Genomic DNA, 22,002 nt, shown 5'->3' with positions numbered 1-22,002 from the left:
AGCATTACAGTGGAATAAAGGGAATTACAGAGGCATAAGAGACGAGATGGCCGGTATTGATTGAAAAAGAATACTGGCAGAGATGACGACAGAGCAGCATTGGCTGGAATTTCTGGAAAAAATTTGGATGGTACAGGACATACACATCCCAAAGAGATAGAAATATTTTAAAGGAAAGATAACACAACCATGGCTAACAAGAGAAGTCAAAGCCAACATTAAAAAGCCAAACAGAAGGCAAATAACAGAGCAACAATTAGTGGGAAGTTGGAGGATTGGGAAGTTTTTGAAAACCAACAAAAGACAACTAAAAAAGTCATAAAGAAGGTAAAGACGGAATACGAAAGTAAGCTAGCCAGTAATATTACCAAAGGTTCCTTCAGATACACAAGAGGCGAGAGTGGATATTGGAATGCTGGAAAACAATGCTGGAGAGGTAGTAATGGTGGTTAACAAAATTGTGGATGAACTGAATGAGTATTTTGTATCAGTATTCACTGCGGAAGACTCTAACAGTATGGTGGAAGTTCCAGGTGTCAGGGGTCATGAAATGTGGGAAGTTACTACAGCTAGGGAGAAAGTTCTTGGGAAACTGAAAGGTCTGAAGGTTGATATAGTGAGTCACCTGGACGAGATTGTACACACCTGAGTTCAGAAAGAGGTGGCTGAAGAGGCTGTGAGGGTATTAGTAATAATCTTTCAAGATCACTAGATCTTAAAATGGTTCCAGAAGACTGGAAAATTGAAAATGTCACTCCACTCTTAAGAAAGGAAGAAAGGAAACTATAGACCAGTTAGTCTGACCTCTGTGGTTGGGAAAATGTTGGGAATCGATTAAGGATGAGGTCTCAGGATACTTGAAAGCACATGATAAAATAGGCCATAGGGAAAATATTGCTTGACAAATCTGTTGGAATTCTTTGAAGAAATAACAAGCAGAATAGACAAAGAATTGGTTGACGTTGCAAACTTGGATTTTCAGAAGACCTTTGACAAAGTGCCACACATGAGGCTGCATAACAAGGTATTAAAGGAAAGATTCTAGCATGGATAGAGTATTAGCTGATTGGTAGGAGGGAAAGAGTGGGAATAAAGGAAGCCTTTTCTGTCTGGCTGCCAGTAACTAGTGGTGTTCCACAGGGGTCTGTGTTTATATGTCAATGATTTGGGTGATGGAATTGGCGACTCTGTTGCGAAGTTTGCAGACGATATGAATATAGGAAGTAGAGAAGCTACAGAAAGACAGACCGATTAGGAGAATGGCAAAGAAATGGCAGATGGAACACAGTGGTGGGGAGTGCATGGTCATGCACGGCAGTAGAAGAAATGAAAGGATTGACAAGTTTTTTTTTAAATGGAGAGAAAACAAAAACACTGAGATACAAAGGGACTTGGAAGTCCTTGTGCAGGATTCCCTGAAGGCTAATTTTTAGTTTGAGTCTGTGGTGAGGAAGGCAAATGCAATGTTAGCATTCATTTCAAGAGGACTAGGATATAAAAGCAAGGATGTAATGTTGACTTTATAAAGCAGTGATAAGACCTCACTTGGAGTACTATGAGCAGTTTTGGGTCAATTATCTTAGAAAGGATGTGCTGAAACTGGAGAGGGTTCAAAGGTGGTTTATGAAAATGACTCCTGGATTGAATGGCTTGACAAATGACGAGCATTTGATGACTTTGCACCTGTACTCACTGGAATTTAGAGGAATGAGAGGTGACACCATTGAAACCTATCAAGGTTGAAAAGCCTTGATATGGTGGATGTGGCGGGGATGTTTCCTATGATGCGAGAGTCTAAGACCAGAGGACACAGCCTCAGAATAGATGGATCTCCTTATAGAATGGAGATGAGTAATTTCTTCAGCCAGGGAGCGTTGAATCTGTAGAATTCTTTGCCACAGGCAGCTGTGGAGGCCAGGTCTTCATGTATATTTAAGACAGAAGTTGACAGATTCTTGATTGGTCAGGGCATGAAGGGATATGGGGAGAAGTAAGTAGATGGAGGCTTAGAGGAAAACTGGATCAGTCATAATGAAATGGCAGAGCAGACTCAATGGGTCAAGTGGCTTAATTCTGCTCCGACATCTTATGGTCTTATGAATCTGAAACACTTGTAAATTTTAACATGGCTGCCATCTTTTTATGAGGTGGGCAAATAGAGGTTACCAGTACCTGTAGCTATAACCTCCCTAATTTTGTTGATTAAAAATATTGTGAATTCCTCTCATTTTGGGGCAGATTGCTCGACTCAGGACTTACAGCTCTGAGCAGGTTTAACAATTGGTTAATAGTTGAGAACAATATTCTTAAATTGCTGCTATTCTCCGTAATAATCTTTAAAAAAAAAAAAAAATGTGCTTCTTGCAGAGCATACAGCAGCGTTAGAGGCTATTTTTCCTTGAAAATATCACGGTTGACTTCTAGCCCAGTCTTCCCATTTCTATCTCAAATACCCTGCATGATCGCTTGAACTTGTGGACAGATTTGTTTAACAGGATGACGTTTTACTCAGTGATTTATTTTTAACCCTAAGTGGGGCCACTGTGTTTATTGAATATGGCGGCAAGCCTACCACCTCAGGCACTGGGCATTTGAAAAAAGTGGTGCGTTCCCAAAATAGATTAAAAATTTCATAGAAGTCAAACTTCAATGTGACTAGGGAACCTGCTAATATGCCCCCAGCCACGACCCAGCATGAGAATTGGTCCAGAGATAAAAATGTCTTAAATGTCTTTACCACTGATTTTTAGAAATTCAAAGAGACTACTAAAGTCAGATTTCAGCAGCTCAGATTGTTACTGAACAATGTAATTTGTGCCAATGGGACAACTATTCTTTTTACAGCAGGGCAGTCAGATAGCAGGTAAGGGAGTTTGCATTTTATATCAGACTTTCGCACCGGGAGACTTTAGCTTTGACTTGACGCTCCTGATGATAGTTACCGATTACCAGCATTGTCGGAGGCAGGGGAGAAGACAATGGAATCTGTGGTTGTATTGCAGCCCAGGAGATAGCACAAAAACGACCCCGCCTATGGTACAGCCTGAAGCGGTGTGTAGCTGCCAATGGGCAGCTTCTCGTCACATGTAACTGAATCCCTGGTACCCCAGAAGATGGAGGATAAGACAAGTTGGTCAGCGGGGAAAATTATTGCTTGTTTAAGACATTGAATCCATTCTGTAGTTGGACTTCTTGTTATGAATGTGGAGAATTGCAGCACTTACACCTTCCTACAACTGTTAAGCAAGGAGTTCAGCTGTCTGATGCTTTGTGCCTAACTTCCAGTTGAATCTAGGGCTTGGTTGGCTTGGCTCGAGCAGCCTCTGAACATGGAGCAGTAGAGTCAAGCTCTCCCCTAGTGGTGGCACCCGTGGCAACTGTGCAGTCAAGGAACTGCTTTGTCATCCTGAACCTGATAAAGTTGGAATATTCTTCTATCTAGATCGGTGACTTCTTGTTCGCAGCAAAGATACTTTGGTTATCATAATAAAGTAGAATCTCACAATTTGAGAGTGACAAAAACTCAAAGTTAACCATAATATTGATTCATAAGAAATGGTTTACTAAGGTTGGCATAGGGATTGGAAAAATTTTAGAAACCAACTAAAATTGAGAACATGTATAAAGACCAAGCATGATCTAACAAGAAAAATTTGTAAAAGTTTCTATAATTATGCAAACAGGAAGATGGCTAAAAATAAATCTAGGCATAGTAAAAGTAGGAATATGGGGATAAAGAAATTGTAAGTGTCGTTACTGAAATACTGTCCTCAGTGAGAGACAACACATATTAAAAATGGAGGGGGGAAGGGGGGAAATTCCTTTTTTAGCTTTGGGTCAAAAATATACAGGATAGTATCAAAAACCACTTGAATTTCCTTTAAGCATTTTGATCATTTAAATACATTACACAGATATGAAATTTTGGAATCCCACTAATGGGGTTATCGACCATCAGTAAATCCAAAGATCATGACCCACCTCACTTTCCAAGAAAAATGTGAGCAGCAGCTTAATGAATTCTCCATTTGTATTGCGTTTGCCTCGCTGGTTAGCTATAGTCTCCTCTCGAGCTTCAGTGTAATGTTGCCACAGCCTGAAACAAAGTGGAATTTTATGACAGGTCTGAACTGAAAGGGCAGAATCAGGTCTTAAGTTAACATAACATAGGAGACATACATGACCAGAGTTAGCTGGTACTGGGAATTTACTATCCCAGTCTCGAGAAGAGAAGAGTATGATGGGCTAGGGCTGGCAATACACAGACTTCTCGTGCCCACTTTAGCTAGCCCAAACACAGTAGCTGCTCCCACTGCTTTTGCCAAATCTTTGCATTAACTCAATTATCACATGGGAAGTTGCTTCAGGATCATTGAAACTTCATTTCTTTCAGTTGACCACACAGTTTGATACCTTTACTATTATGATCCTTTATGGCACTCATTTCGAACATGCATTGTAACAGCAAGAAGGCTGTGAACCCAGTCACAACCAATTGCTCCAACATGTGTTTTGCAGAGCAATCACTTAATAAGAAAGTGAGTGGCAATGCTAGCCTTCAATATTAAACTTGTGAACACATACTAATAAAATCAGCAGCTAATGAAGAGCTGAAATTCAACTTACTTAACATATACAAAATTTCCCGCAGCTACTGCAGTCGGGCGGTGAGAGGCATACACCAAGGGGTATACACACTCACATTCGTCATTGCTCAATACATCCTCAGTGTTCCTGGAAACAAAGAAGGACTTGTAATTATATATCATGAATCACCCATTACAATCAGAGGTACAATCCTGTGATAGTAGGAAACCCTGTAGCCAATCTGTATACAAGATTCCACTCATTGCAGTAAGTCAAAGACTAGATGAAGTAGTCAAGGGTGACAATGCTAGGGTCAGCAAAGAGAATATTCCTGCTTCATTTTGATTAGACCACAGAATCTTTCATATTCATCTAAGGAGAAAGACCGAAAACCTGTTCAGCATCTTTTTTCACATATCCCTCCCTTTGTCGACCAGGATTATACACTCAAATGAATTTAAATCCACGATGTATTGACAGAAGAGTCAGAAGAACAGAAAATGGGTTACATCTCAAACACCATTAAGCAAAACTTGTGACAGGCATGATAAATCTGTTGATAGGATAGTGGAACAAAAATTAATACCATGTAGGTGAACTGTTCCATTTTGATAGGAAGTAGAAATACAATTAGAGGGTTTAACTCTAAAAAAGATAAAACGTGTATATAGTTCATTGAAAACAAAATAGCAGGTTGCAAAAAATCCTTATGGGATCATGGTTTTTTTTGTAAAACAGGTAAAGGAACAATTCTCAATAAGTTCTCTTCATAAACCACAAGGCCCTCCATTATTTGTGGTCAATCACAGATATTGCATCCTCGCTGTCTACACGACATGCAAATCAGGGCAGTACAATATGTTGAGCAAGCGGTTCATAAACCAATATGGAGTAAAAACTATCCAGAGGTTCTATTCTAACATTCTGTGAAGAACAAAGAGCCTGCACTGAACTTTTCAAGCAGCCTGGCAAGCTAAGAGAAAATCATGAATAAACTGCTGATACAAAACAAACAAGCTATTTTGAACCTCTGCAGTGGCTGTCAGAGATTTACAGGTCAACACACAAGTAATGAAGATGGTACCACTGCACCTGGTTCCCCTCTAGCTGCCTATAAAAGTGGCGAATATCAGAATGATTACAATAGTCAAGCCCATTCACCGTTTTTTAAATAATGGTTCAAAGCTTAGACTCTTTCCAATCAGCTTTTTTTTTTACTATGCTAATGATCTAATATAAAACATTTCTATGTCAAAAGATCATTCTTAGAGGAGAAAAACATAATCAAGATAGTACATCAAAGAGAGGTCCATAAAATGGTTGCAGGTGTGATTATTGAATGATAAAATAGGTTCAAAATTATCTGACATTAAAGCAAAGTGCATTTATAGTTAAAGGATAATGCAGAAGGATAAAATCGACAATAATTCGCACAGAACAGGAAAAAGGCCACTAAGTAACTGCTGGAACTACATGGATTATGAGACAACAACATAGGACTGGATGCCACAGGTACAATGACCTGTTTATTCCATGTAAGATACAGAATATAGCAGTCATATTAACATAAAATGGCTTGTTGTACTTGTCATATAATCTATTAATTCACACATCCTATTACTTGCAGTCATACTTCTTACATGATTTTATTTATGGTATTTGCTGAGCTTCAATAAACTTTTAAGACTGTGCTGCTCTGCAAACTTTGACAAGTAGAAACAACTATCCCACTGATTAACTTTATACACACTGGTTGAGGCACAATAGAATATAGCATACAATCATGTGCCCCACATTTTAGGATACAAGTAAGGATTTAGAGAAGGTGCGCAAGAGATACATAAAAAAATACAGGTATGTAGCTCTTGTTATGTGATTCAACTAGAGAAACTGGAGTCATTTTCCTTGTAACTGAGACAACTGCAAGGGAATCTTAGAGATACTTAAAGACATGATACTTAAAGAAAGATTAGGTGGACTGATGGATACCAGACACAATTACTTAAAATTACTTGATGAGTGAAACTAATATTCTTCTCGCTCACAGATCTTAGTTGTAAATGCAGTGAAAGATAGGGAAATCTTGTTCCTATTGGCAGTGGTATTACAAAACTATAGGGCATAAAAAGGTGATTGATAAAAGAGTAAAACATGACAGGACAAGGGCCATTTTCAATATACTGCAAAGGATTAAGGCCTGGTGTGTGCTGCTAGTATTGAAGGCAGATTAAATTATCACGTTCAAAGAGAGCTGGATAAGAATCCGAATTGAAAGAATTTTCAGGAATAGAAAAACTGAGACAAGCTAGTTGCTCTTGTGTACAGCCAGTGTGGTTTCAAAGGCAAATGGCCTTATTGTCTCCTCACAGAACAATACAGTGCAGAAACAGGCCCTTTTAGCCCACCTTGTCTACATCAACCATGATACCTACTAACACTAATACATTTGCCTGGATTAGGTCCACAGCCCTCTATGTCCTTCCTAATTAAGTACCCATCTAAATGCCTTTTAAACATTGCATTTTATCTATATTACTTTCTCCATCATTATGAGATTGTTTCCTGTCTAGGAAGTGTAGACAAGAGGGGACTAGAAATTGCTTACTTAATGTTGTGAAGCTTTGGAATTTTTATTCCTAAAAGATACTCAGTCCTTCAGTATAATCAATGTTTTGATTTTACCATTTTCTGGTAAATTCTACAAGCCTCCAAGTGACAGCACTGCAGGAATACTTTCATAATAGGACTACCAGTTTGGCTAGTCAAGAATAAAGAAATCTTGTTCATGCTAACAACATATATGACACATGGATGAATAAACAAAACTGGAAAATACTTACTGGAGAATAAGTGTCAACAGACTGATTGCTTCTACTGCAACATCGGAATCCATGTCGAGGACCATGGACACCATTCTGTCCTGCAGAGAAATCAAATGCCAAAGAGCTCAATTCAACAGCAAACTATCAGCAAGGCTTGAGCTGATGCAGGGGCTGGAGCTATCTTAATTAGTGAAGGGAATTTGCCTCTGTCTCACAGATCTTGTTTATGGGCACAGTAGAAGAGGTCTTTACCTTGAAGCGGTTGGTGAAGAGTTCCAATTTCTGGCTGATTTCCTTGTTTTCATACAGATGCTGGAGTGCCTTTAAACATTTCAGTCTCACCTCTCGTTGCTGAAACAATGTAACAGGAAACAGTGGGTTTAGAACCAAGAAATCACTCGTAATATTAACTCCAAACTGGAAGTAGACTCTGGCCCATCTAAACCGGATTCCCTAAATTCCACAAACTGAATGGAGCTCACTTTAGAGATTTTGTTATTGAGAGAAAATCATTGCAAATTTAATAGAAAGAATTGAATACTACACTCAATGTATGCTCATCGTCTCCTACTGATATAGCCCATCCATATCAAGGTTCGATGTATTCTATGTTCAGAGATGTTCTTCTTCACAAGATTATATGAGTTATTGTCACCATCCTGTCAGCTTGAACCACTCTGGCCATTCTCCTCTGCCCATTCTCATTAACAAGGTGTTTTTGTCTACTGAACTGCGCTCACTAGAAACATTTTTTTTTACAATATTCTCTGCAAACTCTAGAGACTGTTGTCCATGGAGATCAACAGTTTCTGAGATACTCAAACCACCCTGTCTGGCACCAATGATTATCCCACAAACTCATTTTAGATCAACACACACAAAAAATGCTGGTGAACACAGCAGGCCAGGCAGCATCTGTAAGAGGAGGTACAGTCGACATTTCGGGCCGAGACCCTTCGTCCAACGTCTCGGCCCGAAATGTCGACTGTACCTCCTCTTACAGATGCTGCCTGGCCTGCTGTGTTCACCAGCATTTTTTGTGTGTGTTGCTTGAATTTCAAGCATCTGCAGATTTCCTCATGTTTGCGTCATTTTAGATCACATTTTTTCCCATTCTGATGTTTGGTCTGAATAACAATTGATACCCTTGACCATGTCTGCATGCTTTTATGGATTGAGTTGCTGTCACATAAATGACTGATTAGATATTTGCATTAACGAGCAGAGGTACAGGTATACATAATACAGTGGTGTTGAATTCTGGGGCAGCCCACTCAGTTTTGGTCCCCAATGGGCAGAGCTCTCATTTGTGGCTCCTAGTAGCTGTCTGCATGTGACAGCAGCCACACCCCACTACACTGCTTCATCAGACAGGCTAAGCCAGGTGAGGGTAGACAGCAGTCTCATACAGGTGAGACAGGGCGGACTGGGTGAATGAGATCTACAGTAAAATCCAACAGTTCGGAATGCAGTACTGCAATGCTCCGTGGAGAGCAAAGGACATGACAAGGCATGGAAGACAGTCATCCACTGCAACTAAGCAAGACCCCAGTTCGTTACGCTCGTTCGTACTAGTGAACCTGGGCTTCTGAGGTCGAGAGAGTGGAACTACCTCAGTGCGACGGCCTTTTCACTTTAAAAACCCTCCCACACAGATCTCCTATCATCGTCAGATATATAAAATAATTAGAGAAATATACTGTATGTTACATAGTTGAATTGCGATGCATTCTATATTGAGTAGGAGCTTATAGCTAAGCAGGCAAGAGTGTAGTGCATTTACTATGAGTAATATTGTAAATATATTGCTTGTTTACATAATTATGTGTTATAGGGAAAAAGTATGTGAATGGCACATGTCATATGAGAGGGCCTCACAAAAAAAGGGTAAGAAAAATTAAGTCGACAAGTAACCCTGCTCCTATGTTTTTCTTTAGATTAGGTTCTGGGATTACAAAACATAACACCTTTAGCCAAAATCTATCCTTCGATCAAAAGACCCTATCGTATCAGCCTCCACCACCGTTGCCGGCAGCCCATTCCACGCACTCACCACTCTCTGAGTAAAAAAAACTTACCCCTGACATCTCCTCTGTACCTACTCCCCAGCACCTTAAACCTGGGTCCTCTTGTGGCAACCATTTCAGCCCTGGGAAAAAGCCTCGGTGACTATCCACACGATCAATGCCTCTCATCCTCCGTCGCTCCAAGGAGAAAAGGTCAAGTTCACTCAACCTGTTTTCATAAGGCATGCTCCCCAGTCCAGGCAGCATCCTTGTAAATCTCCTCTGCACCCTTTCTATGGCTTCCACATCCTTCCTGCAGTGAGGCAACCAGAACTGAGCATAGTACTCCAAGTGGGGTCTGACCAAATCCTATATAGCTGCAACATTACCTCTCAGCTCCTAAATTCAATTCCACGCTTGGTGAAGGCCAATACACCATACGCCTTCTTAACCACAGAGTCAACCTGCACAGCTGCTTTGAGCGTCCTATGGACTCGGACCCCAAGATCCATCTGATCTTCCACACTGCCAAGAGTCTTACCATTAATACCATATTCTGCCATTGTATTTGACCTACCAAAATGAACCACTTCACACTTAACTGGGTTGAACTCCATCTGTCACTTCTCAGCTCAGTTTTGCATCCTATCAACGACCCGCTGTAACCTCTGACAGCCCTCCACACTATCCACAACATCTCCAACCTTTGTGTCATCAGCAAACTTACTAAACCATCCTCCACTTCCTCATCCAAGTTATTTATAAAAATCACGAAGAGTAAGGGTCCCAGAACAGATTCATGAGGCACACCACTGGTCACCGACCTCCATGCAGAATATGACCCATCTACAACCACTCTTTGCCTTCTGTGGGCAAGCCAGTTCTGGATCCACAAAGCAATGTCCCCTTGGATCCCATGCCTCCTTGCATGGGATACCTTATCAAATGCCTTGCTGAAATCCATATACACTACATCTACTGCTCTTCCTTCAATGTGTTCAGTCACATCCTCAAAAAATTCAATCAGGCTCGTAAAGCACAACTTGCCCTTGACAAAGCCATGCTGACTATTTCTAATCATATTATACCTCTCCAAATGTTCATAAATCCTGCCTCGCAGGATCTTCTCCATCAACTTATCAACCACTGAAGTAAGACTCACTGGTCTATAATTTGCTGGACTATCTCTACTCCTTTCTTGAATAAAGGAACAACATTCGCAACCCTCCAATCCTCCGGAACCTCTCCTGTCCCCATTGATGATGCAAAGATCATCGCCAGAGGCTCAGCAATCTCCTCCCTCGCCTCCCACAGTAACCTGGGGTACATCTCGTCCGGTCCTGGTGACTTTTCCAACTTGATGCTTTCCAAAAGCTCCAGCACATCCTCTTTCTTAATATCTACATGCTTAAACTTTTCAGTCTGCTGCAAGTCATCACTACAATCACCAAGTTCCTTTTCCATAGTAAATACTGAAGTATTCATTAAGTACCTCTGCTATTTCCTCTGGTTCCATACACACTTTTCCACTGCCACACTTGATTGGTTCTATTCTCTCACGTCTTATCCTCTTGCTCTTCACATACTTGTAGAATGCCTCGGGGTTTTCCTTAATCCTGTCTGCCAAGGCCTTCTCATGGGCCCTTCTGACTCTCCTAATTTCATTCTTACTCCTTCCAGCTAGCCTTATAATCTTCATTCATTCATTCTAAATTTCTATTATAATGGTTGTGGTTTCTTTTGCACAGTCCTATGAACAATACTGAGCCTGCAGTTTCTTAGAAAATGCACTTTCTCAGTCATACAGGAGAAAAACAGGCTCATCTGCCAACTGAATCCTATCAAACACCCTTTACATTAATTCCATTTTATTCCCCCTCACATTCAAAGTTGTGTTTATTGAACAACAGACATAATGAAAAACAGAACTGCAGCCGCATCACAGGCAAGTTTTTTCCCCCTGAGCTACTGAAATTCTGCAACTCACAAGAGGGCAACTTACTCTCACCAAAACCTATCAATCTACACAGGTTTTTTGACTTTGAAAGGAAACTTGAGCACTCAGGAAGAGTGTGCAAACTCTCGAAGGCAGGTTGAACCTGAGTCACTGGAGCCTTGAGGCAGCAGCTCTATTGCTGCACTATTTTGCTGTCCCCATTCATTCCTTCCCCCAAGCACAACAAAAACACCGATACCTTGTCATGTAGCATCCAGCCGACGTACTTCAGATAGCTGTCATTAAGAAATGAGTCACTGTAGCGCTTCATCCATATACCAATTTCCTCCATACAGATGGCACGCATCTCAGCGATCAAATCCCTGCCAAGTGAGTGCAAAAGATCAACAACACATGGCTACATAGCACAATACTCATCACCAATACTTCAGTAAACATATTCAGCACTTAATCACTGGCACACATTCAGCACAAATGTGCCTCAGGATGACAACTAGATCACAAAAGGAAGGGTTTTGTATTTAAGTAGCTGCAACTTACCGATACCTATGGACAAACACTCCCTTAAAGATGGCATTCATCATGTTTTCAATCTCTTCCTGATTCTGCAGCAACTGCAAAACAAGATGAGAGCCACTGTACTCTGTGGAATACGAGTTGTGGTTACAGAAAGCAGCACTACACACGCACTCAATCACAGGTAAATGAATTTTCTTGAAAAACCGACAAACGTCAAAATTGAAATAGAAACAAAAACTGCTGGAAACATTCAGCAAATCAGATGGCATCTGTGGAAAGAAAGTGTCGACTGAGCATTCTATACGCAGGTAGCAAGCGCATTTCTGATTGCCTAGCACTTTAATTCTCTATGTCACACTGACTTTGACCCATCTGACATTCTACAGTGACGGAATGAGGACCAACATAAGCTTGAGAAACAACACATCTGCAGTTTTCCAGACTCAATAATAAATACTCCAATATTACCCCTTTCTGTCTGGATCAAACAAATAATTTCTGTTGCAAGTTATCCAGTCATTTCAGCTCATTTTCCCCTCTTTTGGCCTGCTTGGCATGTCACACAGCTTTGATATTGGTAACATAACAGGTAAAGATGCATAATTACAGCAGTTCAGCAACACGATGACTACTTTGATCACTTTGCACTAAAATAGACTTCGGTGTAATTGTGTTATTTCTTATCAAAACTATGTACAATTTATGATTTCTTCTGAATAATGCTTATGTGTATGATGTTATGTGCCTGTGATACTGCTGCAAGGTTTTCTATTGCACCTGTACTTGTACACGACAACAAATTCCACTGTGACCATGTCCTAACTGTCCATTTACTTAAGCCCATCCATCCTTCCACCTTCTCACCACTGATGAGGGTCAATGACCTGAAATGTTAACAGATACTACCTGACATGCTAAGTGCATCATTTCTTCCGTTATTTCCCACCCTGCAGTGGTCATTCACGCACTCAGACACACACCCATGCAAAAGTGCTGCCTTTGCTCACTACTTGCTACTCACCTCTTTGCGTTTCTGTAGCAGCATCTCCAGGCGGTCATTGGCCCTCTTGCCTGCTGCCTTGTTCCGCTCAGTGTCATACTGACGCTGATTGTTTTCTTGGTGAACTTTCAGATTCAAGGCCACATCCACCAGAGCTGTCATCAACTTCATTGCTGTCACACCAGAAATAATTATTAGTGGCAAATAGCAGGAAAGCACCATTTGCCCCTGGCCAGAAACGCCATATAGCCATCTACACTCCTGAAACCCTGGAGCTGTCCTTCATCCACCCTCCCCCTCCCCCCACCATTTGACCTCAAATGCCAGGCAGCACTCCACACACGCCCAACCTGACCACAAATGGCCACGCCCTTATGAGAAAACCAAATGTCAATGAGAATGGAGCAGTATTTAACAATGCTACAGGTAGACCATGTTATACTAACCGGCTAGTGTGCTGGTGTGCCTGAAGGCACGGACCTGTGAATCAGAGAGTCCAGTCAAGAGGGAAATCACCGTGTCCACCATATACTCATCATAAATGACATTGTACTGACACTGACGCACCAGCACAGCGATGAATTCACAGAAATTTTGCCGGAACTTCTTCCATACAGGACCAGCCATTGACAGAGGGTAATCAGCACTGTCCTGCAATGTAATAATATTACATGTCCTACAAAAGTTATACAGTATAAACAGTAGCAAGGAGAAGCTTGCAAACACATCCCAGATGCTGCTTACAATTGTACAAATTGTGGAGGCGGACTGCATAGATGTAATGAGGCTGGAAGATAATGCTCAGTCAGGGCATCAAAAGATATGGCAAGAAGGTAGGTGTATGGGGTTGAGTGGGAGCCAGGATCAGCAATGATGGGCTGAATGGCCTAACTCTGCTCCCATGTCTTGTGGTTCTTTACTTCTGGACTACCCCAACCCCGGGGAAAAAGGCTATTCACCTTTTATATGATCCCCATGATTTATTATCTTTGAGCTCACCCCTCAACTTCCTAGGCTCCGAGCCTATCCAGCCTCTGCTGAAAACCAAAGGGCTCCAGTTCTAGCAACATCCCTGAAAACCTTCTGCACTCTCCAATTAAATGGCATTCCTATAGCAGGGTGACCAAAAGTGTACGCAGTACTCCAAAGTGTGCTCTTAACAAGGACTTGTACACTTGCAACAAGACATCTCAACTCCTGTACTCATATCTGACCAATGACTTCATGGCCACTCAGTCTATTTGATCCACCACTTTCAAGGCACTATGTACCCACGAACTAAGTCTTCCTATACTCCCCAGACTCTTATTGCACAAGTTCCAGCCTGGTTTGTGTAACAAAATGCAACATGGAGTCACTGGCAGCTCGTACCACACTCATGACCCACTGAGTGAAGATGTTTCCCCTCATTTTACTTTTCACCTTTCATCCTTAATCCATGATCTCTAGCTGTAGTTCCACCCACCCTCAGTCCATTTACCCATCTATATCCCTCAATTTTGTATACCTCTATCAAATCTCCTCTCCATATTTACATCTCAAGGAATAAATTCCTAATCTATTCAATCTTTCCTTATAACTCACATCCTCCAGACCCAGCAACATCTTTATAAATTTTCTCAGTACTTTCAACCTTGTTTACATCTTTCCTGTAGGTAGATGACCAAAACTTCACACAATATTCCAAATTAGGCCTCACCAACATCTTATACAACTTAAACATAACATCCCATCTCCTGTACTCAATACTTCAATTTATGAAGACCAATGTGCTTAAACCTATCTACCTGTTACGGCACTTCCAACAAATTATGGACCTGTGTTCTCAGATGCCTTTGTCCTACCACACCCCTCAGTGCCCTACCATTCACTGTGTAAGACTACCCTAATTAAACCTACCAAAGTGCAACACCTCACACTTGTCTGCATTAAATTCAATCTGCCCTTTCATCAGGCCAATTTTCCAGCTGATCCAGATCCCACTACAAGCTCTGATAGTCTTCCTCGCTGTCCACTACACCTCCAATCTTGGTGGCATCTGCAAATTTGCTGATCCAGCTAATCACATTCTCATCCAGTTCATTAATATAGATTTCAAACACCAATGAACCTAGCACCGATACCTGCGGCACTCCACTGGACACAGGCCTCCAAGTCAGAGAGGCCACCATCTACTACCACTTTGCATTCTCCCACAAAGCAAATCCAATTTACTACCTCATCTTGAATGCCGAGCAAATGAACCTTCTTGACCAACCTTCCACACTGTACCTTGTCAAATGCCTAGCTAAAGTTCATATAGACAATATCCACTGCCTTGCCTTCATCAACTTTCCTGGTAACTTGTTCAAAAAACTCTAAGGTTGGTTAGACATGACCTACCATGCACAAAGCCATGCTGACTATCTCTAATCAGTCCACATCGGTCCAAACACTCGTATATCTAATCCCTTAGAATACCTGCCAATATCTTTCCCCACTACTGATGTCAGGCTCACTGGCCTATGGTTTCCTGTTTTTTTTTTGAGCTTTTCTTAAACAGCAGAACAACGTTGACTATCCTCCAATCTGCTAGTACCTCACCTGCTGAGGATGATTTAAATATCTGTGCAAGGGCCCCAGAAATTTCTGCACCTCCTACAGGGTCTGAGAGAACATCTTTGTCAAGCCCTGGGGATTTATCCAACCTAATTTGCCTCAAGACAGCAAACACCTCCTCTGTAATCTGTATAGGGTCCATGTAGTTGATGACGTTTTGCTTCATTTCTATAGACTGTTCATCTCCTGAGTAAATACAAATGCAAAAAAATTCACCTCGCATATGTCTTAATTAACTCCATCTACTACTCCTTACCTCACTGGCCCAGTTAATAAAGACCCCATGGTACCTTGGGTAACCTCCTTCACTCTACCGCCAGTCTTTGTGTCATCTGCACACTGATTAACTACGTCATCAACATTCTTGCCCTTCACACACCATTTCCTCTATAACTATATAAAAGTCTATTTGTTGTATCATAAGTAAAATGCAATCTTGTATATTAAGATCATGAAAAGGGAGGGAGAGCAGCTAGATGTCTTGGTACATATTGATACCAATGACATAGGAGGGAAAAGCAAACAGGTCCTGGAAAGAGAATTTATAGAGCCAGGTAGAAAGCTGAGTAGCAGGACCTCCCGGGTAGTAATTTCTGGATTACTGCCTGTGCCACATGCCAGTGAAGGTAGAAACAGGGTGATTTGGCAGATTATTGCGTGGCTCAGAAGATGGTGCAGGTGGGCAGGGCAGGGCTTCAGGTTCTTGGATCACTGGGATCTCTTTTGTTCAAAAGTGACAGGTTGCACCTGAACCCGAGGGGAACCAACATTCTCACTGGCAGGTTTGTTACAGCTGTTGGGGTGGGTTTAAATTAATTTGGCAGGTGGGTAGGCACCAGCGTTAAGGGACTCAGGATAGGACAGATGGTAAAATAGCAAATATAGTGTACAGTTAGACTGGAAGGGCAGGCAGCTGATAGGACATAATTGCAGCCAGCAGGGCAAGTATCAGTGTATTAGGGATACAGAATCAAAAAGGGTAGCAAATACAGTACTCAAAGTGTTAGATCTCAATGCACGGAGTAGAAGAAATAAGCTGGATGACCTTATTGCACTATTACAGATTGTCTGGTATGATGTTGTGTCCATCACTGATCTGTGGCTGAAGGATGGTTGTAGCTGGGAGCTAAATGCCCATGGTTACACATTGTAACAGAGGGGTAGGAAGGTAGACAGAAGCAGTGGTGTGGCTCTGCTAGTAAAGAATGGCATTAAATCAGTGGAAAGATATGACACTGGATTGGAAGATGTTTAATCCTTGTGGGTTGAGTTCCAAACTGCAAGGGTAAATGGACCCTGATGGCAGTTATACACAGGCCTCCCAGAAACAGCTGGATTTGGACCACAGATTACAACAGGAAATAAAAAAGGTGTGTCAAAGGGCAATGTTATTATAGTCATGGAAGGTTTCAACATGCAGGTCGATTGGGAAAATCAGGTTGGAAATGGATCTCAAGAGAGTGAATTTGTTGAAGGTGGCTTCTTAGAGCAGTTTGTTGTTGAGCCTGCTAGGGGATCAGCTATACTGGATTGAGTGTTATGTAATGGACCAGGGATGATTAGGGAGCTTAAGGTGAAAGAACCCTTAGGAGACAGTGATCACAATATGAGTGAGTTCAACTTGAAATTTGATAGGGAGAAAGTAAAGTCTGACATAGCAGTATTTCAGTGGAATAAAAGGAAATTACAGTGGCATGAGAGGGGAGTTGGCTGAAGTAAATTGGAAGGAGATGCTGGCATGAATGACAGCAAAGCAGCAATGGCATGAGTTCCTGGGAAAAATGAAGGTGGTGCGGGATAGATGAATTCCAAAAATGAAGAAATACTCAAATAGCAAAATATTACAACTGTGACTAACAATTGCTAATATGCCAAAGCTAAAATAAAAGCAAAAGAGAGAGCATAAAACAAAGCAAAAGTTAGTGGGAAGACAGGATTGGGAAGCTTTTAAAACCCTATGGAGAGCAACTGGAAGAATCATTAGGAGGGAAAAGATGAAATACGAAAGCAAGCTAGCAAACAATATCAAAGTGGATAGTAAAAACTTTTTCAAGTACATAAAAAATAAAAGAGATGAGAGTGGATATAGGACCACGAGAAAATGAGGCTGGAGAAATAATAATGGGGGACAAGGAGATGGCAAATGAACTAAATGAGTCTAAATTTGGCATCAGCCTTCACTGTGGAAGACACTAGCAGTGTACCAGATGTTGAAGGATGCAAGGGAAGAGAAGTGAGTGCAGTTACTATTACAAGGGAGGGGTGCTCAAAAAGCTGAAAGACCCAAGATTACACGAGTCACCCAGACCTGATCAACTGCACCCTAGGGTTCTGAAAGTAACGGTAGAGATTGTGGGGGCATTAGCAATGATCTTTCAAAAGTCATTGGCCTCTGGCATGGTGCCAGAGGACTGGAAAATTGCAAATGTCTCTCCATTAAGGAGGAAGGCAGCAGAAAGGCAATTATAGACCAGTTAACCTGACCTCCGAGGTTGGGAAGATGGTGGAGCCAATTGTTGAGGATAAGGCTATGGAGTACTTGGTGACACAGAACAAGGTAGGACAAAGTCAGCATGGTTTCCTTAAGGGAATACCTTGCCTGATGGACCAGGTGGAAGTCTTTGAGGAGATTGCATGCAAGGTAGATAAAGGGGAAACAGCAGATGTTGTACATTTGGACTTTTAAAAGGTATCAAAGTGTCACATGAGGCTGCTTACCAAGTTGAGAGCCCATGGTATTATAGGGAAGTTACTGGCATTAGAGCATTGGCAGACTGGTAGGAAGCAGCAAATGGGAATAAAAGTACTCTTTTCTGGTTGGCTGCCAGTGACTAGTGGTGTTCCACAGGGGTCGGTGTTGGGACTACTTTTTATGCTGTATATCAATGATTTAGCTTTGTTGCCAAGTTTGCAGCTGATTATCAGGATTGGTGGAGGGGCAGGTGGCATTGTGGAAAGAGGATGCAGAAGGATTTAGATTAGGAGAATGGGCAATAGAGTGGCAATTTAAATATAATGTTGGAAAATGCATGGTCATGCACTTTGGTAGTGGAAATAAATGCGCAGACTATTTACTAAATGGGGAGGAAATCCAAAAATCTGAGACGCAAAGGGACTTCAGAGTTGCTGTGCAGAACACCCTCAAGGTTAACTGGCAAGCAGGTGAGGAAATCAAATGCAAAGTTAGCATTCATTTCAAGTGGTCTTGAATACAAGAGCAGGGATGTGATGCTGAGGCGTTATAAGGCACTGAGGCCTCACCCAAAAGATGTGCTGGCATAGGAAAGGGTTCAGAGGAGGTTCACAAGGATGATTCCAGGAACAAAAGGGTTATCCTATGAGGAACGTTTGATAGCTCTGGATCTGCACTCACAGGAATTTAGAAGGATGAGGGATGATCTTATTGAAACCTTTTGAATGTTGAAAGGCCTAGACTGAGTCGATGTGGAAAGGATGTTTCCCCATAGTGAGGGAGTCTAGGACAAGAGGGCACAGCCTCAGGATGGTAGGGATTCCATTTAAAAGAAAGATAGGGAGAAATTTCTTTAGACAGAGGGTGGTGAATTTGTGGAATGTTACCACAGGCAGCTGTGGAAGGAGGTCGTTGGGTGTATTTAAGGCAGAGCTTGCTGGGTTTTTGGTTGGACACTGCATCAAAGGTTACAGGGAGAAGGCCAGGGAGTGGGGCTGAGGAACGGATAAAAAGGATCAGCCATGACTGAGTGGTGGAGCAGACTAGATGGGCCAAACAGCCTAATTCTGCTCCTATGTCTTATATCTCACTATATACCTCATCAAACTCCTCCGTCATCTTCCGAATTATCTCTGCATTCTGAAGCTTTTGGAACATCTCTGAAGTAATGACACCTGAAGTGACAGAAAAGTAATATATAATTCCTTCCCGCTCAATCATATTCATCATCTCCAAGACTGACCCCTTAACAGAAGCAGACCACTCTGTTCAAGTTTGATTCCAAACAAACAAAAGGCAAAGTACTACAGGAAAGTAGCTTTTACCCCTCCCTTACGCTTACTTTTGCAGAAAGGAGCTCCTCTTGCACAATTTGGAGTACTGCGCAAACGCATTAGGAGCATTCCTGCGCAGATCCGGCGAAGAGCTCTAAAAAGCATTAAGTTTTTCCGATGGGAGTTCTTTATTGGAGTACTGCACAGACGTAACAGAAGCGTTCCCAGAGTCCAGCGAAGAGCTTTAAAAACCGTGTCTCTATAAAAGAGGAGTACTGCCTAGCAGAGCAGTCATCGTGGCAGCAGTTATCATTGGAGTAGTCTGGAGTTCCATTCCTCTGCCTCCACATCTTACCTTCCACTTACAGCCCATTCACTCACACTCTCCACTCTTCCCTCCTAAAGCTTTGGCTTAACAGGGTTTTGGTGGGAACAGGCAGACGCAAGGTAAGTAGGTAAGTTCATTCCTTATTTAAATCTGAGAGAATAGCGGGTATGTATACAGAGCCAGTGTTCTGCTCTGGGTGTTGGATATGGGATTTCCAGGAGACTTCCAGCCTCCTCGAAAGCCACATCTGCACCAGGTGCATCAAGGTGCAGCTCCTTAGAGCCAGAGTTAAGGAACCGGAGCAGCAGCTCGAGGACCTTCAGCTTGTTAGGGAAAGTAAAGAGGTGATAGAAAGGAGCCACGGGGAGGTAGTCACCCCAAGGCTACAGGAGCCAGATAAATGGGTGACCATCAGGAGAGGGAAGGGAGAACATCAGATAGTGGAGAGCATCCCTGTGGCCGTCCCGCTCAACAATAAGTACTCAACTTTGAGTACAGTTTGGGGGGGTGGGGGAAGGAGACGCACCACGGAACGAGCTACCTAGGGGAGGCAACAGCACTGAGTCTGGCCCTGTTGCTCAGAAGTGTAGGGAACTGAAGAGGATGGCAGCAATAATAGGGGGCTCTACAGTGAGGGGTCAGACAGACAATTCTGTGGATGCGTAAAGGAAACATGGACAGTAGTTTGCCAGGATCCACGATGTTTCCTAAAGTGTCCACAATATCCTGAAAAAGGAGGGTAAGCAGACAGAAGACGTAGTACATATTGGTACCAACTACACAGGTAGAAAAATGGAGGAGGTCCTGAAAGAAGAATACAGGGAGTTAGGAAGGAAGCTGAGAAGCAGGACCTCAAGGGTAGTAATCTCAGGATCACTGCTTATGCCACGCCACAGTAAGGATAGGACTAGAATGAGGTGGCAGATAAATGCATGGCTGAAGGATTAGAGCAGAAGGCAGGGATTCAGATTCCTGGATCATGGTGACCTCTTCTGGGGCAGGTATGACCTGTACAAAGAGACGGGTTGCATTTGAATCTCAGGGGACCAATATTCTTGCGGGCAGCTGTTGGGAATGGTTTAAACTAACATGGCAGGGGAATGGAAACCAGTATGATACAGTTTAGAATGAGCTAGCAGGTTTACAAGTAGATGATAGATGTAACATGAATGTAAGGAAGGACAAGCTAATGATAGGGTACAAATGCAGACAGAGCCAAGAGTCAAATTGTACCATAGAGGCAAAATTTAAAAAGGCAAAGAACGTAGGACTGAAAGTCTGTATTTAAATGCACCTAGCATTTGGAAGAAGGTGGACAAACTCGTGGTGCAAATTAGAGATTGGTCAGTATAAAGTTGGGGACATTACTGAGTCATGGCTAAAAGGCGGCCAAGGTTGGAAGCTTAACATTGAAGGATATTCTTTGTGTCGAAAAGACATCCAGGAAGGCAGAGGAGGTAGTGTGATTCTATTGGTAAGAGATGGAATTACATCTTTTAGAAAGAGGTGATATAGGGTCAGAGAATGTTAAATCTTTGTGGGTGGAGTTAAGAAACTGCAAGGGTTAAAAAAAACATTATGGGAATCATACATAGGCCTCCAAATAGTAGCCAAGATGTGGGATTGAAATTGCCAAGGGAGCTGGAAAAGGCATGCAAGGGTAATGACACAACTGTAATGTGGGACTTCAATATGCAAGAGGATTGGGAAAACCAGGTTAGTGTTGGATCTCAAGAGAAGGAATTTGTTGAATGCCTACTCGGGAAAACGCCAACTTGTGAAATAACCTAGATCTTATCAGGGAACTTAATGCAAAGGAATCCTAGGAAGGAAATGATCATATGATTGAATTAATCCTGTAATTTGCGAGGAAGCACAACTCACAAGTATCGGTATCACAATGGAAAAAAGGAAATTAGAGGCATGAGAGAGGAGTTTGCCCAGTGGAATGGAGGAGGATACAGGCGGGGATGATGGCAGAGCAGAGATGGCTGAAATTTTTGGGAATAGTTCACAAAGCACAGGATAGATATGTCCTACAGAAAAAGTAGTTCTCAAATGGAGGGGTAGGCAACTGTGGCTAACAAGGGAAGTTAAAGACTGCATAAAAGCCAAAGGAAGGGCATATAAGGTAGCAAAAGCGAGCAGGAAATTAGATGATTGGGAAGCTTTTAAAATCCAACAAAAGGCAACTAAAAAAGCTATAAGGGAAAAGATTA

General features: G+C 42.0%; 1 protein-coding gene across 4 annotated transcripts in view; it reads right to left on the bottom strand.

Moving 5' to 3' along the window:
* Window positions 1-22,002, bottom strand: part of LOC140186442 (cohesin subunit SA-1-like) — a 109,712-nt gene that overhangs the window by 59,136 nt on the left and 28,574 nt on the right. For all 4 annotated transcript variants that reach the window (XM_072240714.1, XM_072240713.1, XM_072240712.1 and 1 more), the window contains 9 exons: window positions 19,280-19,356; window positions 13,338-13,542; window positions 12,913-13,064; window positions 11,913-11,986; window positions 11,611-11,734; window positions 7,662-7,760; window positions 7,428-7,507; window positions 4,627-4,734; window positions 3,982-4,096 (listed from right to left, as the gene is read on the bottom strand). In XM_072240714.1, coding sequence (XP_072096815.1) covers window positions 3,982-4,096; window positions 4,627-4,734; window positions 7,428-7,507; window positions 7,662-7,760; window positions 11,611-11,734; window positions 11,913-11,986; window positions 12,913-13,064; window positions 13,338-13,542; window positions 19,280-19,356 — 1,034 coding nt within the window. The remainder of the gene's footprint in view (window positions 1-3,981; window positions 4,097-4,626; window positions 4,735-7,427; window positions 7,508-7,661; window positions 7,761-11,610; window positions 11,735-11,912; window positions 11,987-12,912; window positions 13,065-13,337; window positions 13,543-19,279; window positions 19,357-22,002) is intronic.

Source organism: Mobula birostris, chromosome 22, assembly GCF_030028105.1.
Source record: "Mobula birostris isolate sMobBir1 chromosome 22, sMobBir1.hap1, whole genome shotgun sequence".
In the NCBI taxonomy this organism is placed as follows: domain Eukaryota; kingdom Metazoa; phylum Chordata; class Chondrichthyes; order Myliobatiformes; family Myliobatidae; genus Mobula; species Mobula birostris.
Note: the sequence above shows the minus strand (reverse complement) of the source record. Positions and strands in the feature narration are given on the sequence as shown.